At 40.4% G+C, this 16,167-nt stretch overlaps 1 protein-coding gene across 1 annotated transcript in view; it reads left to right on the top strand.

The window, feature by feature from the left end:
• Positions 1-256: 256 nt before the first annotated feature.
• fbxo41 (F-box protein 41) overlaps positions 257-16,167 on the top strand; it is a 40,090-nt gene continuing 24,179 nt past the window's right edge. Inside the window, exons 1-3 of the mRNA XM_067497098.1 lie at positions 257-414; positions 10,237-11,034; positions 11,920-12,149. Coding sequence (XP_067353199.1) covers positions 10,486-11,034; positions 11,920-12,149 — 779 coding nt within the window. The 5' untranslated portion in view covers positions 257-414; positions 10,237-10,485. The remainder of the gene's footprint in view (positions 415-10,236; positions 11,035-11,919; positions 12,150-16,167) is intronic.

Genomic DNA, 16,167 nt, shown 5'->3' on the forward strand with positions numbered 1-16,167 from the left:
CCCTATCATTTGATGGCGACTGATTCACAGAGCCAAGCAGGACCAAACTGTCCTCACATCTTGCAATAGGGTATGTTGTCTGTCTTTCCCTCCTGTATGTGCTGAACAAGGTTGTCATCTTTGTCCACATCCACAGACCCGGTGGGAGTCGGTACAGTAACTCTCTCCCTAAACAGGAGATGGGAGGGCTGTATTTTTATGATTTTCTTTTTTGCCTCAGCTGAAGCATTCTCTCTCTTTCTCTTTCTCCCTCTCTTCCTTACGCACATCTCCTCCCTCCTGTCCCTGTCTCTCCTCCCTGCTCGTCCTCTGCAGGCCTGCTGCTCTCTGCTGCAGAGAGGGGCTTCGTGACGTCAGTGAGGGCTGGAGCGGTTCCTTGGTTGGAGCGGAAAAAAATGGGGAGAAGATTGCGAGGTGAGTGACACGCACATTTCCTTTTTTTTAACCCCCGTCTTCTCCACATTTATGTTGCCGTGTATGCATGTGTGCGTCTGCCTCGTATGTTTTCAATTATGGCTTCATTGACGCCGCTGCTCCCGTGCAGCGGTTTTACGCAACGTCGGGAGAAGAGTCCAGCGATGAGCCAGTGCTGCTGGGAAAACAGGAGAAATTAGGATACATGTCAGGCTGTCGCTTATTGCTTCTTCCTCCGAGAGAGCACATTTGTTGCCATAAGCATCGGGGCGATTTAACCCAACTCCAGGCCCATTTGTGCCTTTAAGTGTGTACGGCGGTGTTCATTGCTGTAAGATGACATTTGGTGATGCCGCGCGTCCACACCCTCATGATGTGCTGCTTATGATTGATCCATGTGCAGTGCAGATATAAGGATCAGTAATTGTTTAAGAACCGAATTTGCCAATGTTCACATGGTTGTTAACAGAAAGCTTAAAACCGCTCTTCAGACCGATAGAAGACTTTGATCGGCTCACTGGCCTGAGGACGAGTCTACCTGCTAATGATGTACTTAGAATTATTAAGATGTGGTGTACTACAAGTTGTTAATTTAGTGCACACAGAACTGTTAAGCTGATTGTTTACTGTACGTATGCAGCATGATGTCATAAAAAATGTATCATAAACCACATTATTTATTATTTTCTTGCAGTGAAGTTCAGAAACTTAACTCTTGCCCAGTAGGTTCCTACTGCTTCCTTGAGCACACTTTGAAAGGAAATCCTGGTAATATTAACAGTAATAAAAATATTGCCCTGGGAGTCTCAAAGTCTCCCAGTGTCACTTAACTGGTATAGCAGCACACTGGTGAAGTGACAAACAGCCAGGACTCCTGGAGTTTGGAAAATTGTCATGTGACCACAGTGCATTAGAAATCCGACTCAGAGTCAGTGAGCATTGGCCTATATGCTGCTGTATTTGTAAAAGCAGATGGGACAAATGTTTGAACTGAAATAAGGGAGAGATGAATGCAGGAAACAAATGTTTTTTTCTGCAGAGAATGAGGATAATTTGATAACTGAGTTACAAAGGCCTTGAAAGACCAACTCTAGAAAGAGCTGTGTTCATGTGTGTACATGCACTTTAGCAGTTCACAACATGCGTACACATGGTGCACGCCTGTGTGCAGTCCTCAAGCCCAGCTGCTTCATTCACTGATCAAACACAGATTTTTTTGATAGCAGTTTCCAGCAGCCATGTTCATGGTCACATCAAGCATGGATTCCTCCTGATCCGGAATATTATGCTGTCTGTCGTGCACTGAATATTGTTAGTGGTGAGTGTGGAGGGTCATGTGGGTTTTCATTCACTATGCGTGTGTGCATGGCTCTGAGAACTGAACTGCAATAGTGAATCCATATTCATTACCCATGATCCCAGAGCAGATAGAAATCTTCCACAATTTAAATGCCAGTATTGTATTTGTGCTGTTTTGGGAAGATGGTTTTGTTTACATTCTGATGATACGTAAGAGTGTTTATGTTCTCTTTTATGTGCTGACTGATTTACAGCTCGGCACTTTCACAGATCAGGCTAGTATGTAGTCACACGGTAGGACTTGTCAGGATGTTGTCACTCAGTTTATGTTTGCAAGGTAGGAACACATAAAATTCACATAAAGAGCAGATCTAAATATTAGACACACCAAAACCCACCTTCTCTTATTCCCCAGACTGGCCGTGACTCTAAACTTTAATGCCCATTGCTTTATTTGAGAACATTTTATTGTTTTAAGTCTCTAAAACAACTGGCCCAGACTTTTCTTTATCCAGAATTAATCAAACAGGAGTAAAATGTGCATTTTGGGGGAATATTCTTATTTCATAATTATCCTTAGTTTTCAAAGGATTTGCAGTAACACTGTGCCCATGCACTGCTGGCTTTGGCATTTCCTGGCCGTTCTCCTATTGTTGCGCTTGCCTGTAAAATGATGTTCATTCAACCATCAGTTAGAGATCAAGGAGCGGGCTTATTATTGTAGCCTTAGGGGCTTTGGACTTTTCTGACAGCTTGTGCCTGCCAAAGACCGGGGTAAATGCAGGAATGCATCTAAAACCACTAAAAACACTGACACAAATGTGTGAATTGCTCCCATGCAACATTTACTTATTCTTCTTTATTGTTTACTAGCCACCAGATAGTCACATGCGCCTTATGAGTGACATAAAATTTTATTACATTCTACCATTCGTGTTAGGCAGAGTGCCTCATGTCTGTCTTTCTGCAACAGGAAGTATTTAATCTTCACTGAATACTCAGTCCTCTACCATAAACGCCATAAACGTAAAGATCATGTTACCGTAGGAATCCGAGGATCTCAGATACCGTCAAAATATGACCACCAATCTTTCCTTTATAAGACCTTCATCTTCAGTCTTGCTGGGCCCAACACATGTACATACATATGAAGCTTGGCACAACACAATTTCTCTCCCAGATCTGGTCCTGGAAGTTACAAATGCAAAAGTTTAGCCATAGTTGTAGTCAGCAGTAGTGCTGGATAAACACTTAATTTTAATACCCTAATAATTAATTTGTCTAGGAAACTGCAAGGTCAATTACATATTTTTATATTCTTTTATCAAAAAGTCAGTATTCACTTTCCTGATCTGTGGAAATGAATAAAGTAGAGAATACAAGGATTCCCACATACATACATTCAGCCCCCTTTGAAAGTTTAAATCTATTATTACTTTATAACATTGAATAAATGTTGAAAGTAATTGAAATCAAAAATATTAAACAAATTGATTAAATCAATTGATACTCCGAATGCCTCTTGGAGTACAGTTGAATCTACCATTATGAAACAAAAGGAATGTGGTACATGCATTAATCTGTCTAGAACACAAAATCTGATTGACTGTTCAAACGGGGGAATAGTGAGGGACAACAGTAGGACATCTGAGAGTACTCTGAAGAAGCTACAAGCTTCCACGGCTTTGATAACTGTACATAAAACAACCGTTGCCCAGGTTCTTATAGTGTCCATTCTGATGACCAAAAAGATTCATTTTGGCCTGGTCACACCAAACAATCTTCTTCCAGCTGACTTCATAGGCCATCTTGTAAACTCTAGCCTATAAGGTTTTTTCTCATTGCCAATCTACCATAAAACTTTAATTGGTGAATAACCCAGTGGTGTCTCTGTGTGTAATAACCAAACTGTGCTGAATGTTTCTCACCATAAGTGGTAGTGTTTGCCCTTTGCTGTCAGGTGAGGAGCCCCAGGCTGTGAGATTATCCTGTCATGGGAGTCCCATGGCTTACTCTGGGCTAATACACTTTGACATGCACAGGACATTGAAAGCCTTCATAGTCCCAGTTTATAAGGACTCTGTAGGGTATAGTGTAGCCTGTGCTAGCTACATGTCAGTGCTCAGAAGGTTTCCCATACGAGATAATGGCTGTGAAAATCATAATATGGTAGTGGGAGGAGCATATTCTTTAAATGACAAATATCATCAGCAAGTAGGATGTAGGAGTAGAGTAGGATGAGCTCATGTCACTGCTTTCATATAGTCATATAGTCTTGGCACCTTCAGTATTGTGTACAGTAGCATACTGCTAACTGCCAGTTTGAGTTAAAAGCCGCAGCATCTCTGTGTGAAGCTTTGCAGAGGACCGAAATGATGGCTGTGATACACCTTGAGTCACCCTCCTCCTCACAGCTCCAAGCAAAACAAACGTTTATCAGAGAGCACAGGCTTACAAGAGTAAATCTCACCTGACTGTGAGACAGAGCTGCAGTGCCCATCAGGTGAAGCAAATTGTTGAGTGGCAGTTTTAAATGTAATTGGCCACATTAGTTACTTATGAATGAATCCAGACCAATTTGATCGTTTGCTGTTAATGCTTTAAAATATGCACTTTTAACAGGGACATCATTTGCGTTGTCAGATGGTGCAGAGTTACGAATTCTTGCAATGATTGCAGTCAAGGCCACAGTATCTTTGCACAGATAAAATAAGGGATAACTATTTTATTACTGTAACTCTGTTAATTGTTCCTTTGTGTCTCATGTAAGAGACATGCCTCATGGAATTGACCATATAGTGAAAATTAATCAGACCAGTATTAGGGTTTTGCTGCATGAGAGAAATAATCCCCCTTTAATAAACAAATACTTGGACAATAATTCTTAATTTAAACCAGACCAAATGTGTTGTTCATAATGAGGAAGGTGGAGCTGCGAAGGAAATGTGGTGCTGTTTAGATGAACACACTGTGTCAACAGAGGTAGAAATGTCAGATTATATGAGGTGTACACCTTCATGAACATGACTGAATGTAATGGATGCACACACACACACACGCACACACACACACACACACTCTGCCATGGGGGAGCTGCCATGCACCGGCCCTGCTTTTGGTGAAATCTCCTTGCCGGTTGTGGCCTTTCTGTATGGAGTGGACTCTAAAATGCCCTTAAGTGGGGGCAGCAGTGGCTAAGTAGGTAGAGTGGCCGTCCAGAGACACTCCGACCACATGTCGAAGTGTCTCTGGGCAAGACACTGAACTCCCAAAAGCCCATCCCCATCCCCAGCCGTGCAGTGTAGGTCCCAAGCCCAGTAGAAATTGTGGTTGTGTCAGGAAAGGCATCCGGCATAAAGAATTGTGCCAAATTAACGTGCAGACAAGTGTGAATGTTTCTCTGACTGTATAAGATAAGATAAGACTTTATTGATCCCACGATTGTGAAATTCCAGTGTTCCAGCAGTGAAAAGACAAGCACCATATATTGCACCACACATTAAATCAAAGATATTTCCCCTCATCCCTAACCTAAACGAATATTGCACAAGAGCACATAAAAGTTACGTAACAGACACAAAGTTTCTCTAATAATAACTATACACACTAAAACACTAAAAAGTTACTCCCATTTGTGTCTCACTGTATTGATGTGTTGTGCAGTCTGATAGCTGTGGGGAAGTACGACCTGTGACCTGCATTGTCACGTACTGTGGTCTCTCAGTGAGGTAGTTGATGGTCTATGCAGCCAGATGTTGCTCGATGTTGCTGATGTCCACGCCTGCCACCTCCAGCTTCCTCTCCAGCAGTGGCGGCTGGATGGTGTTAAAAGCACTGTAGTAGTTGAAGAACATGACCTGCGCAGTACTCCCAGGGGAGTCCACGTGGGATAGGGCCTGATGCAGCAGGTAGATGACAGTGTCATCCACCCCGATGCCAGGTGGATAAGTGATCTACAGCGGGTTCAGCGTTGAGCTCACCTGGGCGTGGAGGTGGCCGAGGACAATCATCTCCATGGTCTTCATAACGTGGGAGATTAGGGCAACTGGTCTATAGTGATTCAGCTCCCTAGGGTGTGCTGTTTTAGGAACTGGAACCAGACAGTAGGTCTTCTTCATAACTGGGAACCTCTCCAGGCTGAGGCTCAAATTAAATATGCACCGGGCCACCTAACTGAGCTGGTCTGCACAATCCCTGAGGAGCCTTGGGCTAATATGGTCTGGGCCTGTGGCCTTCCTAGCCTTGGTCTTTCTTAACTCTAAAACTGACCTTGTCCACAGTGAGGCAGAAGGGGGTAGGTTGTGATCTGTTGTGGTTGTCTGGAACGGTGGGCTGTTGGGAGCCCTCAGTGACAAAAGGAAGAGGGGCCGAGTGGTCCACATGCAGTATTGGCCCGGAGATTGAGACTTGTCCAGGGTGTTCACAGCCTCTCGCCCAAAAACAGCTGGGATGGACTCTGAAACAGGTTAAGTGGTTAAAAATAATGGATGGATGGATGGATGCTCTGCCTCTTGAGCCACAGTCACCTCACTTAGTGAATGAGAAGTATAAATGCCCAGCTAAGACTATTCATCATTTTAGTAGCATTCATGTCATTAGTTCCTTGGATCTGTTTCCATTGGTGACAGTGATGAACTAGTTTAAAGTAATAAAAAAGATAATCATGAATAAATTCAGTAATGATCTACTTATATGCACTATTGAGTGGCCCATTCAAACAAGACAAGCCCATTTGTATTTATAATAATTTGAGAAATAACTAGAAAATTCCCTTGCTTGTAGTTCCTCTCTACACACTTACATGGTTCTCATTGCTTTGTTTTGTTTTGCTGCCCCACCACCAACTGACCCGCCCCTCCTTATATACTCACCTGTTTCCATTTGACTCAATCTGCTGTCAGTAGGATAGATATAGAGACAGATACAGAGATATGTTACTGTCGCTCTCTGGTGTTACTTACCTGTTTTGCTCACTGGAATTGTTGGCTACTTTAGCATAAAGTTTGTTTGCTTTCCTGGACCCTGTTCTTCAAAGATGGTTTAGGTAAGTCTAGCTAACACATAATAGAATAAAATTATTAGGATAAAATAGTAAAAGTTTAAACCAGCTTTAAAGAACCGAAAAATCAACATGAGTCCCATTAAACCCAAATAATAACTGAGGTGGTAGATCTCTAAATTAACTGAATTATATCCTTTTTGAGCATGGGTGGTATGGGGGTATGAGGATGGTGGACTTAAGAAAGAATGGGTCAAGGAGGGATCACCCACTGAAATAGTTGAGCTTGCAGTGTGTGGGAATAAATATAAATATGTTGTATGTATGTTGTACCATTTATTTGCAAAGCCTGAGGTTTGAATCAGATGCTAGTGGTATTATGCATTGTCTTCTGCTTCGAATTCTGTCTACCAAGAGTGTTTGAGTGGGGAGGGGGTTCCCAGTTAGGTCGCAATAATAAACCAATCTGCACCGGAATGACAAACAGGAACAACAATAAAAATAGATATTTCTATCCAAACATAAGACCCTTTTAAAGCTATTTAAAAACCATTTTGGAATCATATTAAATAATTTTTTAGAACCAGAATCAATCAATTCAATCGGAAACAGAATTGATACATTTGTAACTAAGCAGTCAGGGTGTTTGTGTGCAGAGCTGCAGCATAGCACCTTATCCCCTCTGTTAACCAGCAGTGACCACATACAGTACCTCTAATGATGATTTCAATGTAAAAGGTACAGCCCTTAAGAGAGAAGAGTGAGTATTTCTAATAATTTGATTCATTATGATCAGAGTAATAAGACTCAATACCTGTGATTCTAGCGTACTTCTATGTGAGCCTCCTGCACTATATCTACTTACTCCTTCCACCCACACTTTTGTTACTCTATCTCATTTCAATACCTTTATTTCTCTTAATTCAGTATTCAAAAACCTGTTTTGTAGGACAGTTTTTAAACACCTATAAACTTTAGGTTGCTGCCCTGCTACAAGGGTTTATTAGTCAAGATGCTGTGCGTCTCACTCGAGGCCATGCTGTAAAGAACCATGGTCAAAGCCTCGCTCTGTTTCCTACAGGTCTGCTCTGTACAGAATATGCCTTCATTGGACTAAATTTAATGCCTCGTTTGGCCATCTAAGTGAAAGCTTGTATGAGATTGACAGACAATGCAAATGAGACTGTTATTTTCCGAGCAAAGAGCTTTTAAAAAGTAGTTCTCCATTAAAAGTTCAGACTATGGTAACCGAAGAGACAGAAGTAAAACAACTAATTATGGTGATATTTTAATGGCCTTCCATGTCAGTCAAGTGTGCCCTTTAGCTGTAATAGTATTGAAGTCTTTACTAATGCGTGTGTATTTCCATAAGCCCTGAACTAAAATGATTCAAGGACAACTGAACTTAGTACAAAGGCAGTTCTGTACAAAGTACATTATACTGTAAGAAAGCCAAACAGAAATTCTTAATATTGTGCTTGTCACTGTGATATTTTAGAATCATTATTACAAAGCAAATAACTGTATGTTGGTATCTCAAAATAGTACTGCAACAAACAATGTGACATTTTCTATACAAAACAATAAGTCAATAAACTTTATTTTAAAAGATTTCTTGTACATTCCATCACAGCCTGTTAGTTGGAAGTTTAAATGTAGAGACCAATAAAAGATGCAGATAGCTGCTAAGGTAAGACTGATTGCTATTTATTTTTACAGTAAAATAAAAAAATAAAAATAAAAAATAAGTGTCAAACCAAGTATTGTCTAATGAGACTAATGAGATATGCCCCACTTGGTTTTCATTTAAAAAGCACTCGTTCATGAAGAAAAATGCTGATTTAAAACAAAAAGTTTATCCATCATACTTAAAATAAAGGGTAATGATGGTTCATAGTGGATCTGCAATAAGTTGATTATTCAGTCTATTTTGATAAGCGGCTAAATAAGTTACATTTCAGGACTAGTGAAAAATGACCACCTTATTTCCAAATGGCAAGATTTGCTGCTCATTTCCTACAGTAGAAAATAAACAAAGATCTGGAAAAAAAACAACTTGTCGAGCAATCACTGGTTGTATTTTTAAGATTTCTCACCTGGAGTTTTTTATATTCAAGACGAATACGGATGTTTAGGAAAATGATCTTTTAAGAAAGCTTCAAAATTAAAATTCATAAATTTAAATTAGTTTGTACATGATTGGTGTTGTCAGCAAATTTGATTGAAAGCCTTGAGTGTTGTTTTCGCTTACCACTCACTGGACCATATACTGTAGGTTTTTGACCTCCAAGATGTCATAGCTGAGCTCCATTGGCAGGATGTGACATGTGGCCACCGAGCAGCCTCACTTCTTTCTGTTACTAATTTCAAGCAGAAGGGGAATGCCTGCTGACTGTGGTGTCGGGACTTCGTCTGTGAAATCCTCCTTTTTTAATAAGTGGGCACGACTCGCCAGAACACTCCCTGATCCAGCCTCACCAGACTTCTAATAACAGTCTCAGTGGCTGCTGGGGATTTCCAGTGTGTGAGCTCTCTGTGAAGAACAGTCTGCATCTGTGATTTGTGATTACCCTGCCAATGTGTATGCCTACTGCCGTGCTCGTTAATAAATGCTGTAGAAATTTGAGAGAGAGAAATTTTTATAGGCTGTTCTGAATTGGTGTAATCATTCCTGCCCAGCTGTAAGACTCCAAATCCATGTTGTTATACAAACTGTGCACTATCTGCTGCACGGGCTGCAGCTGACATGCACACTGTTCAGACTCAAACTGTTTGGCAGAAATAGGCTTTAGTGTTGCTTGTTGTTAAACCTGTACCCGATGGGTTGCTAATACTTTAAAAAAGCCAATTAAGGCAATACTATGTATTGGGGTTGGTATATGTTCAGTCTTTAAAAATACTTAACATTCAGGATCTTTTTTTGTTCTTGCTGACTAAGATTAAACAATATGTAGAACAATGTAAGATGAGTTGTTTTTTTACACCTTTTGCATCTCGGGAGTATTTTGTCTTTATTCCATCAACGTTTTTGCACCTTGGCCAAGTTTTTACAAAAACTCAAATAGATTTTTTTTAAGGGGACAACAAATCTATTTTTAAAACAAGTATTTTCCCTAGACTCCAGTTTTGTGAATCCAAGATTAATTGTAATCAGAAACTCATTGGGGAAAATAATTGAATTAAATGTATTTTCCTGTACTCAACATTTCTCTACCTTTAACAAAGAACTAGAGATGAATGTTGGATTAGGGACCAACACAGATATGAGAGTGATGTTTGTTTTCCTCGTGTGGGTTACAAAATCTTTCATAATTGGCATAAAAAATGGCAGGAACGTAATGGTAGCGTCTAATCATGTTATAAGATTCTTTCTCTGAACTGTTTAATGGTTCAATTATTTCTTAACTCACTTTACTTTTTTTGTAAGAGGGTTCCATAACTTGATTATGTTCTTTTGATTAATTTGTTAGACCAGAATCCACATTATAAAGCAGTTAAAACCACTTGTATCCTCTCTGTTTTAGGGCCTCAGACAGGGGAACCACGAAAGATGAAGTGAGAGGACCAGTTGAATGTTGCCACTATGTGTGGTAATGTGACTATGCTGGGCTCTTCCATTGCACATGGGGTCTCTCTCTCTTCTTCTTATTTTCTTTAATTGACCTGTCTTCACCATGAGAGCATCTGTCAGGTGTGTGACCCCTGTGCCCTCATACTGGCGCTACCGTTGTGCTGCGTGAGCGCCCCGTCTCCTCCAGCAGTTGCTGCACGGAATGGCCTCTCTGGACCTGCCATACCGCTGTCCTCGCTGCGGGGAGCACAAGCGCTTCCGAAGCCTGTCGTCCTTACGTGCCCACCTGGAGTACAACCACACTTACGAGACCCTCTACGTCCTCTCCAAATCCAATAGTGTGTGTGACGCTGCTGCTCTGCTGCCCCTAGTGGCTGAGGGAGCTCTCCTCACGCCCGCCAACAACAACGACCCTTTTGAGCCGCTTCGCCCTTCAGCTTTAAAGGAGCGGCGCTTCCCTTGCCGTGAGCTTCCTTGTGCGGACGACCTGAGTTTGACCCCGGCTAATTCCAACTCTGCAGCTCGGTATATTCCCAATGTGGAGTTTCCTCTGGGGGAGATTTTCATGAAGAAAGCTATGACATCCTCGGACGCGGGTCCTCATGGAAACCCCAGCACCGCTGTAGCAGTGGCTGCTAATGTAGCAGCTAGTGCAGTGGAGGCAGCCTATGAGGAAGGCTTGGCCCGGCTAAAAGCACGGGCATTTGAACGGCTGGAGCTGGATGAGAGGCTGGAGAAGCTGTCCGAAGAGGTACGTATTATTTTGGTTATATGTTAGTTGCCTTTCCAACTTTGGTGCATATCTTGGATTACCTCATTTTGTTCCATGAGCCAGAAAGGTTTTAACTGATTTATAAGACTTTAAAATTCCACACAGAAACTGCAGCAGCTTTGACAGAAGAGTGTTGAAACATACTGTACCAGAGAAAAGGTGACTGTGAATTATTCAGTGACTTGAGAGAGTCTTATGCATATGAAGAATTAACAACTACAGTGTCTGTCTAAATGCAATTTTTTATTAGTACTAAAATGATTAGAAACCATGTAAAATACCAAAAAAAGGTCATAATTTCTGTCTTGCACAATGATGTGGGTACTGTTGGTCACTGCTGTGTGAAGTTCTCTCACTAATGGCCATTCACTGTATCGCAACAACAATACAATAATATGGAAGAAAAAACAGCAGTAGCTGCCAGCCACCAGTATTACTGAAGTCACCTGCAGCCCCTTAGATTATTGAAGTCTCCAGAGGCAAAAAAAGAATATACTCATTGGCTTTTCTCTCTTGGGCATTTAATCACCAGCAACAGCTTTTTCAACAACTTTTCACAGACATGCACTAAACAATTACTTCCATCTTGAAAGAATAACTCAAGGAGACCTGCAGCCTCATAATTGTAACCAGGATGTTCTTTACTGACCAAATAAACATAGTGCAAATAGCGTTACTTAACAACGATTACACCAGTGTCCACAGTTGTAGCTGATAAAGCTTAATCCTTTGCAGTTTGGAGGAAGGATGAATACAGATTTTCTATGATTTTCTTTCTTTTATCACAAAATGTTTTTATATTTAATGCTGCTTATGCTTCATGGTAATTATAGCTGAAAATTAAACTGCTCAACTACTTCGTAGGTGGAACAGAAAATAGCGGCCCGTGTAGGCCGTCTGCAGGCGGAGCTGGAGAGAAAAAGCTCTGAGCTGGAGCGGGCCAAACAAGAGAGTGAACGGCTGAGTCAGGAGAAACAAGACTTGGAGGATAAAGCGTCTGAGCTCTCTCGGCAGGTGGACGTCTCTGTGGAAATGCTTGCTAACTTGAAACAGGACCTGATGAACAAGGAGACAGAGCTAAACCACAAACAGCAGTAAGTAAACTGTTCTGACTTTAACTTTGTCACAGTTTAGTGCTGATAAACGTAAGCACCACCCAGCCACAACATTAAATCCACCTAGTGCTTTTAATATTGTGATGGATAGGGATCAGAATTGGGAAATTTAAAATTCAGACCATCAACTGACGTATGTATGACATGTTGTCATACATACAAACACTCGCACACACTCCTCTCCTTCACCTCTACATTTATGCTGATATTGTTATTCCCATGCATACTGTATCCACGCACCAGATGTGGTCTGCATCTGTCCTGCTTCTGTCTCATTATAGCAGTGCCCTCCAGGGCTGGTTAGCTGCTCAGGCTAAAAGGATAACTGCATCTCAGGCCAGTCCCTCCATAAAGCTGCCACACTGCTTCATGAACAAGTTAAAGTACGGCTGCTGTAAATATAAAGAGTACTTGGATATAAATCACAGTGTTGTACTACAAGTTACTGCTGGCTCTGAATCTGACAAACATGGTTTGGAACTCAGCTGCAGGATGGCACAAAAAAGACCAGGCCTTATTTTTCCTGATTTTCAGAGCTTGTATTTAAATGTATCCAGGATGCTTCATCATGTGTTTGTTCCAAACACGGATGCTATTTTTACTGTTATAGGACGGAAGCAACACATACAGTATATTGTTTTTACTAATGATCAGTCTAAACGATTCACTTCACTTCACTAACATGAAATGTAATAAATTACAATGCATCCTCTACCATTACATTTGAAATAATAATGTACATTTTTGTTTGTTTCACTGATTAGACTTCTAAACATGCAAAGCATTTGATTTCAAGAAACATATTCATGTCAAACAGTCTCCTAATGTACTATTATTTAACTAGAAGTTTTTATAATAATGAGAAGTAATAAGTAATCTAATCACAAGAAAAATGACTCAGGAAATATAGGAATGCAATGTATTGGCTAGGTTAAAATAATTATAAGAAGATATCTCATTTTACTTTCAGATTGTCCATTAAAGGTTTAAATAAATGAAGTTTGTGTCCACAGATTAAGTTTTAGCACTTTTATTGAAGACTTTACATTACAGTCATCTGCAATCTGTACCATGTCTTTATGTTTGGACAGCCAGCCTCGTCTTTCTATATTCTTCCCCCTTTTTATCACTTCCCTTCGGTCTCCTTATCAGGTCTGAATGTCAGCAGTAGGTCAGAGACAGACGGGCACTTCCAGAGTCTTCTAATCTCATCCCAGTCTTACAAACACTGTATGTGTTCACATGCTGCTCACTGGGCTCTTGTAAAGACATGAATGGCAGCCGTTTGCATACTCACTTAATTGTGCAGATGTACATTTTCTTCATTTATTCATGTTTTTACAACATCTTAAGGTTTAAAAAAAGTTAGAAAACCAGGAAAAATGTGAAATGAAATTTCAATTTCTAGTTTTGCAGAACAAACAGTCCAAAAATTACAATGATATTAAACTGAGAAAGTAAATAAATGCTCATATTTGTACAGTTTTTGCCAATGTTTTTGAGTAATTGTTTCAGCACCTACTGTTTTAAACTGCAGTAGGTACAGTAACTTATCTGGATGTGTGCAGCTCAAAACAGCTCACAAAGTGTCACAAATGTCGTATGGTAGAGCATAAAAAAACTGTTTCCTATTCTGCAGTCCTATGACAGAGACTGCTAAACTTGAAATACGAGTTTATAAGTCTGATCTACTGACAGAATAACACAAAATAGTCTTTCAAAGGGTTGAATGAACAGAAAACAAATGTGCTTTTCTTCTATTTAGCCCCTTCTCTTTCTTGTAAAGGTTACAGTAGCTGTGGTCATCCGATACCTGACAGCATCAGATGGGGAAGGTCATATTCTTAAAATCCTTGCCGGCGCTGTGTGGCTGCCTTCTAGCTACACCAACAGCCCCTTCTCCCCTTCTTTCACTCCCTCTCACACACAAAGACACACACTCTCACACTTAAGGCTAAACTGGCAGGCAAACACTGAGCTCATTCAGACACTGAAATACAAAGTAGGTCTGAGGTGGAAAAAGAGCATCACAGTCGGTGAATGTTCAGCAGTGTTGATGACTAAGCAGCAGTGAACAGACACAGAGTAGCTTATTGGCTCAAATGTCTGCCTAACAACCTTATACAATCAGCAGTTTTTTTTATCTTTGATTTTCCCCAATGACAGTGGGAAGTATGTGAAAACCTTTCAAGGAGAAATGCATCCGTTGTGTTAAATACTAAAACAAACACGTTTTTTTTCTAGTAGCAGTCTCACGCATATAAATATGAGCCTCTATAATAAACGTGGACAGTGTCTTCTGTTCAGTTCTGTGCAATTCACTTTTAGTTTTCAGCAAAATTCATTGACATACACTCATAGACAAACACATTGCATGCTTACTGTATACAGTAATAGCCCGAGAATACACAATGATATAATCACACTACACTGTAGTAGTCAACACTGAATGAATAACAGAGTCCCTCAAGCATGGCTGTTAAGTGGTTTAATCGCAGCTGGAATTAACAAGAGCAGCTGTCATCAGCAGAAACTAGAGCCTGAGGAGAAATGAAAAATAGTGGGACGGTTATCTCCCTCATTTCAGCGTGTTACAGATGCACTCAAATTACAAATAAGCCTAATTTTGTATTTGTCATGGAAATATGTCAAACATTGTCGTAGTCTTTCCAACCACTGATGCTTGCTTGATGAACTCCAGCCCAGTTTATTTGCTTTATATAAAATAACCACAGTTGCGAATAAGCCAATGATCTTGGTTATTTTTCCAGTGGATAATTTGAAAGAGATATTTGTAATTAACTTTTTTCTTGCCTTCAGCTTTTATTGTTGCTATTCAATTTGTGATCATTTCATACACATGAAGTGATGGCTGCCCTCACTCAGAGCTCCAGTGTCTGCTACAGTAGTAGCCAGATCATCTGCTGCTGTTCGTTTAATACTTCATTATCCCACTTCTCATGGGGAAGGTGTGTATGATTTGCATAGTGGGTTGATACAGTATCATTTAGATGTGTGCAATATTTCGATTCCAAACTACAGCTCGGAAACAAGTTCAAGCTAAAACGGTTAGTTAATTTATGGATTGAAATTCTTTCAATGAAAATGTCTACTCCTACCTTCTCAGTTGTAAAAATTTGATGCTCCCTAATTTTATGTGATAGTAAACTGAAGACCGTTGCTGTTTGCAGTGTTTTGAGCATATCTAGTTGGTAATTGTGATAGCTATTTTTTGGTATAAGACCAAACCAAATTGAGAAAATTGACAATCAAACGTAATTGTGAAGCTTTTTATCTTGCGTTTTTGTTGACATTATGTCAACATTTTTGTGGCTGTACTTTTGAGCATTGTTAAATTGGATTGGATTATCTAAATTATTGTGTACAATCCGCATAATCAGATTACTGAATTCAACTTCTTAGGCTCATCTAATGTTGCCTTTTCCTCCTAATTTAAAATCTCTATACCCCACTGTGTGAAAGTCATTTCTATGCAAACAGGTTGCCTGCCATGACTGAATGTAACCGGCCGTGGAAATTGTCGATTTTATGACAAAGAACCTGTATTCAGTGTGAAGTGGTCATGTCGTGGTCAATAGCCAATCTGCTTCCCAAGGTTGGTGTCATTGCTGTGAGTGATGCAGCTTATTGAGTCTGTGGGTCTCAAATTGTGTCCAAACAGAGACAACAGAGTTAACGTTAGCGATAGTGCACATGTTTGTGATTGTGTCCCCACACAAAAAGGTGGAAGAGCAGTACAGAAAATGCTTGTTTTGTATCACATTCAGTAGAACATGCAGGCACACAAACAGTCAGTGTGGTAGACTTAAACCCTGAGGCTGATTTTGAACCAGCTATGATAAAGTAAGAGTGCCCTGCACAGCATAAGAAAGCTTGAGGCTCTGAACACACCACATAGCACGGGGGAGTCTTGCAATTTGCGATTGCTCTGTCTCCCTTGGGGAGAAAAAGCTTTTTTTCCCACTGAGCAGCAATC

This window comes from Channa argus, chromosome 3 (genome assembly GCF_033026475.1).
Source record: "Channa argus isolate prfri chromosome 3, Channa argus male v1.0, whole genome shotgun sequence".
NCBI lineage: Eukaryota > Metazoa > Chordata > Actinopteri > Anabantiformes > Channidae > Channa > Channa argus.